This window comes from Petaurus breviceps, unplaced genomic scaffold (genome assembly GCF_028583685.1).
Source record: "Petaurus breviceps papuanus isolate PSGF00001 unplaced genomic scaffold, PetGlider_PUasm1.0 490, whole genome shotgun sequence".
In the NCBI taxonomy this organism is placed as follows: Eukaryota; Metazoa; Chordata; class Mammalia; order Diprotodontia; family Petauridae; genus Petaurus; species Petaurus breviceps.
Window position 1 is genome coordinate 22,746,372 of NW_027186352.1, and position 15,565 is coordinate 22,761,936.

General features: G+C 44.0%; 1 protein-coding gene across 9 annotated transcripts in view; it reads right to left on the reverse strand.

Moving 5' to 3' along the window:
• The window catches only part of ANK3 (ankyrin 3), a 741,327-nt gene that overhangs the window by 188,007 nt on the left and 537,755 nt on the right, over positions 1-15,565 (reverse strand). For all 9 annotated transcript variants that reach the window (XM_069101834.1, XM_069101837.1, XM_069101836.1 and 6 more), the window contains one exon: positions 1,773-1,871. In XM_069101834.1, the coding sequence (XP_068957935.1) occupies positions 1,773-1,871 (99 nt within the window). The remainder of the gene's footprint in view (positions 1-1,772; positions 1,872-15,565) is intronic.

The window sequence follows — 15,565 nt, forward strand, 5'->3', positions numbered from 1 at the left end:
TCTCTCTCTCTCTCTCTCTCTCTCTCTCTCTCTCTCTCTCTCTCTCTTTCTTTCTTTCTTCCTTTTGCTTTTTGGAGGGGGAAAGCAGGGTAATTGGGGTTAAGTGACTTGCCCAAGGTCACATAGCCAGTAAGTGTTAAGTGTCTGAGGCCACATTTGAACTCAGGTCCTCCTGACTACAGGGCTGGTGCTCTATTCACTGTGCCACCTAGCTGCCCCTCAAGCCATTACTTTCAAAATATGAGGAAACTGAGGTCCAAGGTCATGCATGAGTCAGGATTTGAATCCAGGTCATCTGACTCAAAACCCAAGACCCTTCCCACTAAAGCATAATATATCAAGTTCCAGAAAGTTTGAATGAAGTAGTAACAGAATGCCCAGGGTAGTCTGGAGGAGTCATTTCCTCTAGAAGTGAATGGTGAGTCAGAAATAAGGGAGGAGATGGTAAGTAGAGGTGTAGCCAGGAGGGATGGCAGGGGAGGGTAGCAAGACCAGCAGGGGCAGATCATTAATCTAAACAGGATCTGCCCAGTTAAATGGCCCCTGTATTGATCCCCCTTATCCTACCCCAGGGGAATGAACAAGGAGATCAGAAAACTTAGGAAGGATGCAGACTGTCATGGCTGGATGAGGGGAGGGCTCAGGGTCAGGGTCAAGGTCACTGGGGAGCATAGCCCTTGGATGGACAGGGTCATAGATTTATAGCTAGAAGAGGCTGTAGGCACCTTATATGTAGATGAGGAGATAGGCTTTAAAAAGAAAAGCAAATACTCATATAGCCCATAGAGCCTAGGCCAAAGGCGGGCAAAGAGCCATAGTTGGGAAAGACCTCAGAGAGCATCTAATCCAACTTCTTTTTACAGACAGGGAAACTGAGACAGAGGTTGTCACCTGCCCAGGGTCCTGTAGCTACTAAGAATCACAGGTAGGTTTAGTCTGGTGAGGGGATAGGAAGTACACACAGATAATGATGTCAGGCACTTGTTTAAGCTTTGCATGGTGTATTACAGGAAGCTGGGAAAAGTAAATAAAAAACACAGGCTCTGGATTCAAGTCTCCCCTCCGATACTACTACCTGTATGAACTGAAGCAAGCACAGTGCCTGGTACACAGTAGGTGTTTTATAAATGTTTATTGATTGCCTTCATTTTCTTGGGCCTCAGTTTCCTCATCTGTAAAATGAGGCAGTTGGACTAGATGGCTGTCTCAAGGGTAACAAGAGAAAATGGAATGGTTATTGGCTTTTAGAGTCAGTGGTCCTGGGTTCAAATCCCATGTTAGATATTTACCACTACTTCTGTGACCTTGGGAGGGTTACTTAAATGCATTGACTTCAGAGGCCTAATTAATAAAACAAGGAGGCTACACTAAATGGCCCCCTAGGTCTCTCCCACATCTAGAGCTATGATCCTATGAGCAGAGGTTGTTAGGCCAGTCAAGTGCCTGGTATATTAGTCAGTGAAGAACACCACCGGGGTGGGTCAGTGCCCCTCCAGAATCGGCAGGCTCCAGGTCTCCTGTTTGTCTCCATAATCTCCTTTTTCCAGCTGTGACAAACACATGGAGTGGTGTTTAAGTGCCCACAAAAACAGGACTTCTGGGACGCATTATCAACTCCACCTGATTGGGAGGGGCCCCAAGAGGTCAAGGGAAGGCAGCTCCTGCCCGGGCAGTGCCAACAGCGGGGGCTATTGAGTGACCCCACAGGGCTGTGTTGGGGCTCAAAGCCGTACCTGGGACCTGGTTATTGACAGAAGTCAGAAAGCTCTTACCTTGGTTTTGGAGAGGATGGGGGCCGCGCGGTCCAGGAGCATCTCCACTACCTGTTCGTGGCCACTCCTCGCTCCGCAGTGGAGGGGGGTCAGCCCGTCCTGTTGGACACAAGCAACGGCTTTGATTAGTACCCACAGGAAGCTCCTCAAATGAGTGACCACATCTGCAAGATGGAAGGCTTGGACAAAGTGATTTCTGAAGTTCCTTCTAGCTATGAGTGATGATCGCAGGGTGCATGGGAAGGTCTCTGCCAGCTTTATATGGCTAAAGAAATGTGCCCTATTGTTATCTGTGATATGAAACAGTGGGACTTCATAGCCCCAGAGACCCCTTCCAGGCTAATGCTCCTCTCCTGTGATCCTCTGGTCTGGACTGCCTTTTCGGGATCCCCACTGAAAGTATTCTCTCAATTTTTTCCTCTGTAAAATGAGGGAATTGGTCAAGATTGGTCTCTGAGGTCCAGCTCTGGAGCTGGTTCAATGATCTTCTGTGAGACTTCAGGGGAGGCACTGCCCTCTCTGAGTCTCAGTTTCCTCCTTGGTAAAAGGAGGGGATTGGCCTAGATGGTCTTCTAGTTCTCAATCTGTGACTTTTTGGAAAGATGGGGCACACTGGCCAGCATATGGCAGATGGAAGTATCTATTCTTAAGGAGAATTATTTTTCAATCATGTATCAGTTTGACTTATGAAGACCTACAAGGTATTTTTGTATAGGTGGTATGAATGGAACTTGAAAAGAACATTTAAAAAGAAATTCATATTAAACCAGAAACAAAAATTTTTATGAGAAATGATATAAAATTCTTAGGAAAATATTAGTCAAGTAGTTTCTAATTTTATTTTCATGTATTATATTTTAATCATTTAATGGATATCCTTTGGGTTTATACAACCTTCATTTCTGAATATATTCTCCCCTCTTTACCTCCCCCCACCAGAGAACCACTACTTGTAACAAAGAATAAAAAAACGAAGAGAATAAAAAAGGCCGTTTAGAAAAACGAACCGAAACATCGCCTTAGTCTAGCAATATGTGCAATATTTCGTACTTGCAATCCCTCACTTTTGCAAAGAAGGGAGGCAAGTGCACTTTCTTGTTCTCCTTCAAGTAATTTTGGTGTCAAAACTCATTTATTTAATAAAAGTATCTTTGTGGTTCTAAAAATACATGTGGGCCTTTTCAGTCAGAAGCCTAGTGACAATGTTTCTTCCCAGGTATAAGGCAGTAAGGGTAGTGGCTGGCATTAACGTCTTGGAGCCAGGAAACTTGGGTTCAAATCCCACCTCAGACCCTAAGTCACTTAACCTTTCTTTGACTTTACTTGTCTGTAAAACAAAGGCATTGGCCTGGATGCCCTTGAAGGTTCCTTTTGACTTTAAATCAATGATCTTAAAATAAAATAATGACTTTAAAGACAAGGTGAGATCACGTACCGCCCCCCTCCCCTTCCTTTATTGAAGAGGTTGGGGACAATAGATGTGGAATGGTTCATTATGAGTCTAAAACCGTAGTTAAGACTGATTGGTTTTGCTGATCTGCCTTTTTAAATCTTCCTTTTTCCTATTCTTTGTGACAACAGATGGCTTGCCGGATAAGAGATAGAATATGGGAACATTCAGAAACCAAAGTGATGTAGAAACAAAAGATTTCAACAAAAATTGGATAAAGGAAAAAATGAATAAAGGAAAAGAAAGCAGAGTTAACTGTCTTTTGGGTGAAGAGGCAATAAAGAACAAAAAAAAGAAAAAATGCAGTTTTCTCAGTGGTCAGAAATCTTAGATTTGTTATGAGTAAAGAAGGTTGGCAGGAATTGCAATTATATCCTATACCATTTCATGAATACTCATCTGTACATAGTGAGTTGGGGATTATTTTTTATGTATCGAAGTAAGAGATTACATTTTTTCTTCTACTTTTTTGAAGGAATAGACTCAACACATTGAAAGGCAACAGAGAATATTTCTTTAAACTCCCTATGCTCAGGAAATCAAACAGTATGTTGTCAAATACATTTACCTTTTATTTCACGGAGCCCAATCTCATATTTGAAAAATCAAGTCTTGAATATCTCAAAACTAGAGGGCAATTTCCCAACACTTAACTTTTCAGTCCTGTTGAAAATACTCATCCTATGTCTGGGAGGATGGAAATATTCTTTCATTTTCTTCCCCTTGGTTTTCTTCTTGGTTTTTAAAAATTAGTCCATACCTATACTGATTCCTCATCATGGGACAGAGGTGGCACTGGCTTCTCTGTGACCCTCCTATCAGAACTCCAGTTCTACTGGTCCTATACAGCCAGGAAGACTTCTAGTCCAAGGGTCAGGGTGGACTGTCTGTATGTCTGTTCTCCAAGGACAAACTTAGGAAGCTCAAGACGGCTCCATCTCCAAGGTGGCCATAGGAGCAGGTGGTTTTTGGTCACAACAACTTTTATGACAATAGTAACAGTAAATAACAAGAAGAACAAAAATTGCTAGTCTTTGTGTAGTACTTCAAGACTTGGAAAGTACTTTACAAACATGATTTCATTTTACCTTCACAAATCTGCAAGGTAGGTGTTATCATTAAACCTGTTTTATAGATGAGGAAACTGAGGCACAAAGGAATTAATTAAGCCTCTTGCCCAAGGTCATACAACTAACTAGTGTCTGAGGTCAAATGTGAATACAAGTCTTCCTTATTTCATCACTACTGACTTCAAAAACCTCCTACCAAATTACAGAGAATTGCTGTGTCTATGGAGGAAATATTCAAACCAACGAAATCAAAGACTCTTAAAGCAGGGGAGTGATGTAAGTAATAGCCCCAACTGTAATCTAAAATGTCATCGCCAAAGACACATATGGGAAAAGAAGGAAGAGAAGTCATTATGCCATAATGTAAAGGGAAAACAGAAAAAAAGGGTTTCCAAAGCACTGGGTAGATTTGCTATGTTAGATTTATGAAAAGACCTCAATAAGAATTTCAGAGGATGAGAATGTATGAAAGGGTTGCAATCTATACCTGTGAAGGGAGTGAGTGCTCATAGGCAAAGGAAGCATAACTCTATTAAAAGTACTAAAGTAAATAAAAAAGCCAATAAGTGTATTGATCATTAAAAACAAAGAAAAAACCCGACCATTTTACTTAAATAAAAATTCAGCCTTATTGGTTCTTTCTCAATGAGTCATCTCCAAAGTATATATTAAGACTAGAAATGATTCCTTAATGAATTGAACAAGATTGGAACCCTGACCAAGTCACTTCCCCTTGTTGGACTTCAGCATTTTTATCTTAGAGGACTAGATGGCCTGAAGACAAATCTTTGATCAGATGAACTTTGTTCAATATCCTTCTGGTTATCAATACCACTTGAGGTATTAAATATTGGGATATTTTTGGCCATATATTTTACTGCTATCATGAAGGATTTCCAGCACTATGCTGTATTGGTGACAGTACAAATGATAAAAACAAAGTGGATGAAGCATGTCTTCTGCCCAGGTTTGATGGATAAACACCTATGACATTCTCCTGATTTATTAGCACATATATCTTAGAAAGACTCTTCTAGGGAACAATAAAGAGGGCCCAGAATTGAACAAGAAGAATGGTAGGCAAGGAGGCATTTGGGAAATTTTATGACTCTTTTAATAATCCCAAGCTACTCTCTGAGCAAAACACTCATTAAAAAAAATACCACTGTGCTTATGGTGGTGCTAGGAGATATCTGATATTTATATAGTGTTCCAAGGCTTGAAAAAAACCTTTCTACACCTTGTCTCATTTGATGCTCACAATGACCTGGTAAAGCAGGCAATAAAAGCATCATTCCTCCTGTTTTAGACATGATGCTCAGTGGCCACATACCTTGGCCATGGTCACACAGAATTCAATTCCAGCTATTCGCTAGATGATTGGGAAACACTATAATCCCCAAAGAATAAAAAAAAATGAGAGCCCACACAAGGGGTAATGGAAAGTCCCATGGAGGCATTAAGAGTATAACCACCACCAACTGGCATGCAAGGAAGTGGTACAGATGACGCCATCTAGCTGCTCTATAATTGGAAAGGATCCCAGCTATTTATTTAGAGAGAAAACACAACATCCGGACTGTCTGAGTCCTGCACTGATCCCTACTGGAGGAATTCAGGCATGGTACCAGGGAAAGAGCAATGGGCTTGGGGCATGAGCGTCGTGGTTCAAATCCAGGCAAGTCCCTGAGCCTAAATCAATGACCCCCAAGTCACTGAACTTCTGCATATATAAGATAAGGGGGGGGGTGTTGGACCAGATGGCCCAACTCTTTGATCCCAAGTCATTGAATCTCTCTGGGCACCAGCTATAAAATGAGAGGGCTGGTTTCCTTCCAGATCTAAATATTTTCCTCTATGATTGTAAGTCACTAAACCTTTCTGAACCCAGTTTCCCCATCTGTAAAACAAGGTTAAACTAAATGACCACTAAACATATGATTCTAGGTTCCTGTAAGGGATTTATGGGAGGACATGGATGAGATAGATTCATTCAAGAGGAGAAGAAGTGGGTTGTTCTCTGTGCACCTGGGAAGACTCTTGCTCGATGAGACCAAGATCCCAATGAAATTGTGTTCTAAGAATGGGACCAGGACTTTCCCAACTCCACCCTCATGTGCCTTTCTTTGCTCATGGCCATTCTCCCCTTGCTGTTCCCCACAAATGTCCCCCACGCTCCTCCATCTAAGAGTCTGGGCCCCAGAATTTTTTTCATGAAAAACCTTCAGAAGCAGGACCATAAAGATGGAAGACTTTTTGCTCTCAGTAGGGAAAGAGGGGCAAGGCTCATCCTTTCGGGGCTCTGGCCCTTGAATGCCTTTGTGATCCAAATGATCAGTGATCCAAGAAGCCATTCCAATTTCACAAGGAAAACGGGATAAATGATGCAGAGGTGTGGAGTCCTGGGAAGCCAGGCCCTCTCACCTGTCCCGGGCTTTGTGTGTTCTCCTCAGGACCAAACCAATCCTTGGGATTTTAAACAAGCTCCTCCTGACCCTTTCCAAAGGTTGATGCCTCCTCAAACCCTGCATTGCTAGGTCAGAAAGGCTTCTCATCAGGAAGCCATATGAGAGGTCATGCATCCCTGGCTCTCCAGGAACAGGCAGACCAGCTGTGTTTACTGTTGTGTAGCTCTGCAAGGTTAAAATGAATGTCATTTGAAAAACCATGGCATCCAACATAAAGAGCTGGTCCCCAAGCCTGAGGGCATGGGTTCGAACCCTGCCTCTGCCATGTACTCCCTCGGTGACCATGGACAAGTCCTGCAGTCTTCTGGTCTCCTTTGCCTCAGCTGCAGAAAGAGGGGCTCAGATAGGTGGCCTTGGAGGGCCTTCCTCCCTCCAAATCCCCGATCCCATGATCCATAGTGCCATGATCAGAATGTAGGTTTTTAACAGCTCATTTAATGATTAAAATTCTGAGACATAAAACTAAAAATAGTCCGACAGGACAACTGACAAGAAACTACTGACCCCCTAAAGACCGATTCCTTACTCAACCAAGTGAAAGAGGACTATGAATTCGTTTTGTACAAACTGACATCTATTCACTCGATCCCTTTCAAATTGAGTCTTAAAAAAAAAAAAGAAAAGGTTTTTGTATCATAAGTTGAAGCTGTAAGGGGCACTTCTCCTAATCCTCTTATCTTACTGATTAGGAAGCAGACCCCTGGAGGTTGTGACTTGCCCATGGTCACGTGGTCTTGAACCCACACTCTGACTCAAGAACCAGAGACATGTTGCTATGTGGCGAAGTGGATAGAACAGTGGGCCTGGAGTCAGGAAGACCTGGGTTCAAATTTGGCCTCAGACACTTATTAGCTGTGTGACCCTGGGCAAATCACTTAACCCTATCTACCTCAGTTTCCTCATTTGTAAATTGGGAATAATAATAGTCTCTCCCTTTCAGGGTTGTTGTGAGGACCAAATGAGATAACATTTGTAAGGCCCTTAGCACAGTGCCGGGCACACAGGAAGCATGATATGAACTTGAGCTATTTTTATGATGATGATGTTGACATGAACTCAGGTCTTGAAAGACAAAGTGAAGGCTGTGATCTGAATTCTGGATCTCTGACCCCAAAGCCATCATTTTTTCCACTGTATTACAAAAATATTTTCTAAAGGCTTTTAAAATAAACCTTCCTATATTTCTGGGCCTGTGCAGCAGGTCTGAAGTGAGGACCCAACTCCCATTTCCGTGTGCTGGAGAAGGGGACCTACCCCAAAGGGTAGTTTATAGAGCCGAATAAAAGCAGGAAGGAGAGAGGAGTCAGGGGCGATCCTAGCTACGGGGTGGAAGGAGATCACACGCCATGAAAACGCCCTTGTTGTTTGTCTGATTGCCTTGATTTCTAATGTTCTTACAACATTTCCTAGAGCAGTAACCTGCAGCAACGCCGAGCACACAGCTCAGGCCGTGGTTCATTTCAGTGACATCTGTCACAGAAGAAGGAAAAGGAAGTTGTTTCCCTAGAAGGATGACAAGATCTCTGCATCGGCCTGAAGGCTAAAGTGTGGGGCTGGGCAGCATGTGTGCACGGGCACACACACATACAGAGACACACAGTGCACACATGCAGAGGCACACGTATGTGCACACATAGACACAATACAGAGACACACATGCACACAGAGGCACACATGTGCACACACACAGGCACGCAGGTACACACAGGCATGCCCATACAGAGACACACGTGCACACGCAGGTACACACAGAGGCACACACGTGTGCACAGACACATACATGAAGAGACATAGAGACACACCTGAAGGGCACAAAGACTTCCTCTGAAACACTGGCTTTGCTGAAAACCACCGGCCAATTGCCATCCTCAGTAAAACCCCACAGAGTCCACAAGCAGGTGCCAATCGTCACTGTCAATGCCCAGGGCTCCCATTTTTCTGGTACTTTAAAGCTGCCTAAGGGCTTTCCTCCCCAAAGACCTGGGATGTAAAGCATGGGGAGTTGGTGGGAGGGGGGTGGGGATGACCTGGGTTCAAGTACAACCTCAGACACTTACTAGCTGTGTGACCCTAGGCAAGTCCCCTACCTAACATCTTTGTGCCTTAGTTTCCTCAGCTGTAAAATGGGGGTGCTGATCTCTGAAATTCCTAACAGTTCTCCACCCACAATCATATAGTCCTTACTGGCTGCGTGACTGTATAAGCTACTTAATTTCTCAGTCCCCCCAACTGTCTAAGGTGCTAAATTGCAGAGGAAATTGAGGTCCTCACATCAATGAAATCACAGATCTGGACCAAAAACACAAAGGAAAGAATGTTGCTCGCAGTGCCTGGCTCACAACAGACATGTCATCCCTCTGTACCTGCCTGCGCTCCTTGGGGACTTGTCCCCCTGATGTTCTGCCCCCAGGACTCTCATAGGGATAAGCTCATCTGCCTCTTAGACCTCACCAGCTTTGAGCGCCACCTCGTCTCACCTCTGTCCCCTGGATTGGAGGCTGGGGCCCCAAAGCTCTTGCCTCCCACCACCCCAGGATTGTTGCCATCTTGTGGGGGAGGAAACAAGGGCTCCCAAAGGCAAACAGTCTGCTGGTCCTGGAGCTACGAGCAGTGGTCCCAGGAGTCACCCCCAGAGCTGCTCTGGCCCCACAGCCAACGCTCCCCCTGTATCACATGGTCAGTGCCAAGGGGATCAGCACAGAGGTCACACACGGCCACCGTGCTGGCTGTACAAAAAGACCAGGAAACAACCGAGGAAGCCCAAACTTCTTGTTTCTGAAGTGAAGGATCATGGTAGTTAGAGTGGTTCTCCAGGGATGCACCAGCTTCAGGCCAGAGTCCTATAAAGGCTCAGTAGAGAGTCTAGTAATGGAGCTGGCGCCAACTTTGGCATCAAAGTGCCTGTGCCCCAACCTCAGCTCCATCACTTACTCTCTGCATGAACTTGGCAAAGTCACTTGACTAGCAGGGCCTCAGGTCCCCCCCTTGTAAAACAAGGTGGTGGCACCAAGTGGCCTCTAAGGTCCCTTTCAGTCTGTGACCCCGTCATCTGACTCATAATTTGTCCTGTGTCTGACTGCCTATGACATTGGTGAATCTCTCCTAGATCCTGCCTAAGTGACTCAGGCAGGAGCCAAACCTGCAGACAATCCAAAGAAAACAGAAAGAAACAGGAGGCATCAGTAACAGCAAGATATCACCACCACTGATGTCCCAGTGAGAAGGGATATAAAAGGCCCTGGCAGTTACAGGGATTCCTGGCACTTCTATATTGTTTTCATGTTTACAAAGGTCTTCCTTCACAACAGGGAGATCTGACCAGGTCATCCTATTCTCAATAAACTGCAATGGCTCCCTATTAACTGCAGGGTCAAAAAGAAAATCCTGTTTGGCTCTTAAAGCCTTCCCAACCTGGCCCCCTCCTACTTTCCCAGGCTTCTTATACTTTCCTCCCCTCCACACTCTTTGTGAGCGCGCATCACACAGGACCCGCCATCACTTAGCTGGGAGGCCACACATAAGTAAGTCTTTTAACCTCCCCCAGTCTCAATTTCCTCATCTGTAAAATAGGGATAATGATTGCCCCTCCCTCCCAGAGTTGTGAAGAACAAATGAGATAATATATACAATGCTCCATACACCTTAAAGTGCTACGTAAATGCTATTAATCTCCCATACTGGCAGGTGCTCCCCTTCCACCTTGGCCTCTCACCTTCCCTGGCTTCCTTCAAGATTCAGTTCAAACCTCGCCTTCAGCAGGAAGCCCTTCCAGGACCCCCTAACTGGGAGGGCTTTTCTCTGGGATCACCTTCTGTCTCATACATATTGATCTCCCTTTACCTAGCTATTTACCTATTGCTTCTTGCATTAGAATGTGCACTTTGAGAGTGGGGGCAGGATTTTTGGCTTTCTTCTTATTCCCAGAGGTCACACAGTACCTGGCATGCAAATGCTTGTTGACTGAATGACCCTGTAAACAACCCTTGAAGGTAGGTAGCATGTGTTACTCTCTTCACACTTTAGATAAATGGAGTTTTGAGGTTAGCCTTGGACCACCCAGCTAGGAAGTGTCAGGGTGAGGGTCTTCAGACACTAAGCCCCATGCTCTTTCTGCTACACCATATTGCATTTAAGACATGTATGATCAAAGAAAGAGATGTAAGCCAGCTGTGTATTAAGAATAAGAGACAAGAGAATGAAAAGTTAGATGAAAAGAGCTCAGAGATTTCTCCTAGCTTGAATTCTCTTGTAGGATATTCCAGGGTGGAGAGCCTGAGTGTTATGATCTTACCCAAAAATAACGAAAAAGATTCAGAGAAAGGCCTCCCATCTGTTGGATGGATTCTTTATGGGAAGACATGGCCAGGAATTCTTCAGGGAGAGAAGGTATGGCCCAGTTTCATTCTGCTCCAATGGCAGGCAGAATTAACATTGATGAAATCTCAGATCCATCAAAATTGAGAAGAAACCTTTGAATGTGGACCTGCTGTTTCACCCTTCCAGTGACCTCCCACTGAGGAAATTCCCTCCACCAATGCATATGGGAATCTTTTCTGGAGATTTGCTTAAGGCATAGAGAGATGAAATCATTTGTCCCCAGTCACAGAGCCAGGATGTGACCTGATTCCTTACCCGGAGGTCCACTCTCCATTCTCCATACCACAGCTACCTGGCTAACCTGGAATTTAAAAAGTTAGTTCTCAACAGCATTCTCTATTGTATCAGCAATCAACAGATCAAGGAATTCAAGCCGCAGTTCTCAAAAGTCTTGATGTTGGAGCTCGTAAATGAATAGAAATAGGATAATTCACCCTTAAAAAGAGGAGTTTAGTGTTGTCTAAGACTGACTTGCCTTACATAATGCAGACCTCATGACAGAAGCACTGAGGATGGCTAAAACTCCATGGAATTCCGCCATAGCTTTTTAACTTTGTGTCATGGGAGTAGATGACAAACTGCACCAGGGAAAATTGTGCTTCTTCTGTGCAGGCTTCTCCTCCTCCCTCCTCCTGACATTTTCCTTCTCTCCCTCCCCTTCACCCACACACCCAATCACTAGTTAGTCATTTGAGCCAGAGAGAAAAGGGAATCTTTGACAAGGATGCAGAAAAAAACCCCTCTACAAATTCTTGGCACATTCCACACTTTCTTCCACAGAAAGCCTGCCAGGAATTTGGACTCGCCAGCGTTTATCTTGCTTTTTCTATGGAAACCTTGACTGTAAGGCATGCTTTGATATTCAGACCTTTTTGGTCATGGCCACCTTGGATATGCTTGGAAACAAACAAACAAAAAGTCAGATGGGCTTCTGGCTCCTAATCACTCAAATTACATTATTAAATAGTTGTATAAACTACTGACAGTTGATGAACTCAAAATTTTCTGAATGGATGTGGGAGACAAGGTCCATAAGTGAGATTAAATTCTGAACCTGGGAGCTGGGTAGACTTCAGCAAGTCACCATAACTCAGTAGGTCCTGTCTCAGTTTCCTTATTTGCACAATGAGGGAAATTGTCCTTGTACTATCCATCTCCCAAGGCCATTGTGAGAAAATCACATTGAAAATCTCTAAAACCTTCAGAAATGTGAGTTATGATCATATCATTGTGAAGTAATAGAAGGACCAAATCTCCAGCAAATATAGATCCTTGGGCAGCTGTAACTGGCTATGGACATATGGTTTAACGTTTCTGTTGCCATGGTTGAACAGAAACCCTTAAAGTGATGAAGATCAAGTTTCATGAGAGGGAAGTTGGTATGGCCAAGGGCCAGTATGACTTCTGAAAGAACGAGTCAGCCCAGCTTAACTTTATTCCCACCCACCCCTTACTTTTTTTGGGGGGTGGGGCAGGGTTAAGGATGTGCTCTCTTTCTCTCTGTGTCTCTCTCTCTCTCCTCCACTCTTTATACGGTTTATCTAGATATTAGCAAAGATTTTATTTTTTATTTTAAAATATTTTATTTTCCCAATTACATATAAAAACAATTTTGACATTTATTTTTCAAAATTTTGAGTTCTAAATTTTCTTCCTTTTCTTCTTTCTTCCCCGTCATTGAGAAGGCAAGCAATTTGATATAGGTTATACATGTGCAGTCATTAGAAAAGATTTTCTATGCATCTTCTGTTATGCTTCTGGACAAAATTTAGAGATGTGAACTAGACAATAATACAATTAGATGAATTTGGAATTGGCTGAATGACTAGATTCCAAGAGAGAGTCATCAAGGATTTGAGGTCAGCCTGGAAGTAGGTCTCTAGTAGAATGCTTCAGGGATCTATTCTTAACATTGTGCTTAAAACAAAACATTTTTATTAGTAATTTAGACTAAGGTGTAAATGCCATCCTTATCAAATTTCTAGGTAACACAAATCAGGGAAGAATTGCTAGTATCTAGGACAACAGAATCAAGGTAAAGAGTGATCTTCACAGGCTAGGACATGAGGCAAAATCTAACAAGATGAAATTCACTAGGGACAAATGTAAAGTCTTACACTGGGGCTTAAATAAGCAGTTTCACAGATACAAGATGGAGACTGTATGGCTTGATAGCAATTCATCTGAAAAAGATGTGGGGGCTTTAGTGGGCTGCAAGCTCAAGATGAGTTGGCAGCATGTCATGGCAGCCACAGAGAGAGGGAGCTCCCGGAAACAAGGAGATGCTGGTCTGGCTATGTTCTGCCAGGTCAGACCAAATGGGCACCAAAGTCTAGTCGGGACATTCGTCAGCCAGAGAGTATCCAGTGGAGGGCATCCAGAATGGTGGTGGGCCTTGAGTCCAATCCTATGAGGATAGGTTTAAATACCTGGGAATGCTTAGCTTGGAGAGGAAAAGATTTGGGGCAGGAGGCATGATGGCCACCTTCATGACAGCCAAGGTCGTTACACAGGAGAGGAGCCAGACTTAGTGGAAGGAACAGGTGGAACCTGCCAAAAGCTAAGTTTAGGCGTGATAGAATTAAAAGTTCCTCCCAATGGAAGTGATCCCAGAGCAGAAGAGGCCGCCTTGGGGGTGATGGACTTCCCCTCACTGGAGGTCCACACGGTGAGGACACTGTATAAAAGAGCCTTTGCTCTGGGACAGGTTGGACCAGAAGCCTCTGGAGTCCTTGTCCAAGGAACTCGCCTTCATTTTGCATGGAAGTGACTTCTTTATTCCACCATTGCCTCAATATACGTCTTGGCTGTTTCCTTTTTTTTTTTTTGGAGGGCAATTGGGGTTAAGTGACTTGCCCAAGGTCACACAGCTAGTTTTTGTGTTAAGTGTCTGAGACTGGATTTGAACTCAGGTCCTCCTGACTCCAGGGCCTGTGCTCTATTCACTGTGCCACCTAGCTGCCCCATTGGCTGTTTCCTTTTTTCAGGACAAAAGCAAATGCTATTAGGAAACTTGTTCCTAATAACAGGAGGTACATCTGGACGGTGGTCAGCAAAGTTTCGCTGCAGGAGCAGGGTCAGTGTCCTCCCCGGCAGACTCCCTCCCATTTACTCTGCACAGACAGAGTTCTTTGCATGTTGTCACCCCACACCCTCTGTTAGGATGGGGGCTCCTGGGGGCCGGGGGCGGTTTTCACCTTTCTTTTTATTCCTGACCCATAGCACAGTGCCTGACCTTGAGTAAATGCTTAGCAAATGATGGTTGACCAACTGGCTCCTCCCTTTAAAGAGCTAGTCTCCAAAGGCTATTTGGATCTTCACAGTCCTCCCTTTCCTTCCCCCCCCCCCCCGCCACATGACAAGGTTTGCACCATCCCATTACCATGCTGGTTTGGTTTCCACCATGTTCCCCCTCACTTGCAACACCACATTCTTCTACCTTTGCTACTGAGGTCATCATTTCCCTCAATAAAATTTTCCAATCACTCGGAGACCTGGAAGGTCTGGGTCTTCCCATTCTTAGGTGGGTCTGTTTCCCATAGTGGTTCTTCTCACTTTGACCCTCTGAGAAAACCCCCCCTTCAGCTCTGACTTGTCCCCCTCAGACCTCAGATACTGCACTGGATTCTCCTACCAAGGTTTTCTTCTAGTCTTCTTTCATTCCATTCAATTATACACATACACACACACACCCCATAGTCTGTCTGTCTGTCTGTCTATCTATCTATCTATCTATCTCATAATTATATATATACATATATCACAGTTACACACATGTAAAATAATATTTGTGCATACAGATATCTATGTGTGTTTATATGTACAATATGCATATATGATGTGTGCATGTACACACATAATATATGACACACAGCTGCTTCTTTATCTCCAGCTGGATCTCATATATCTGTACACATACACACAGTATAATATGGTGAGTAGAGAGCCAGCCATACCTCAGCTATGTGTGTGTATGTATGTATATGTACCCAGACTCCTTCTCACATATTAAGTAGTTCGTGATATACATACATACATTAATACATACATACATACATATATATATATGCCAAGGATCCCTCTGTGTCCTAGCTCCCCAGAAGCTCTGTGACTCTAGCCTGCTTGCTTATTAAACCACTCAGGGCCCTAGCCTAGTGATGCCAGACTCAAATAGAAGTAGGAGATACATAAGGATCTCTTCTGGCCAAGCCCTGACTTAGAAAACCACAAATTAGCATTATCTCTGTCCTATTGCATTTTTGTTTACTTTGTTAACCATTTCCCAGTTACATTTTAACCCGGTTCCTGTGCCAGGTCTCAAGGCCCTGGTGTCAGTCACCTCTGCTCTGGCATCTTCTTTAAGACTGAGCTGCCAAGAAGGCACCAGACTGCACCAGTAGATATAATTGTAGGCACCAGGCATGGAAC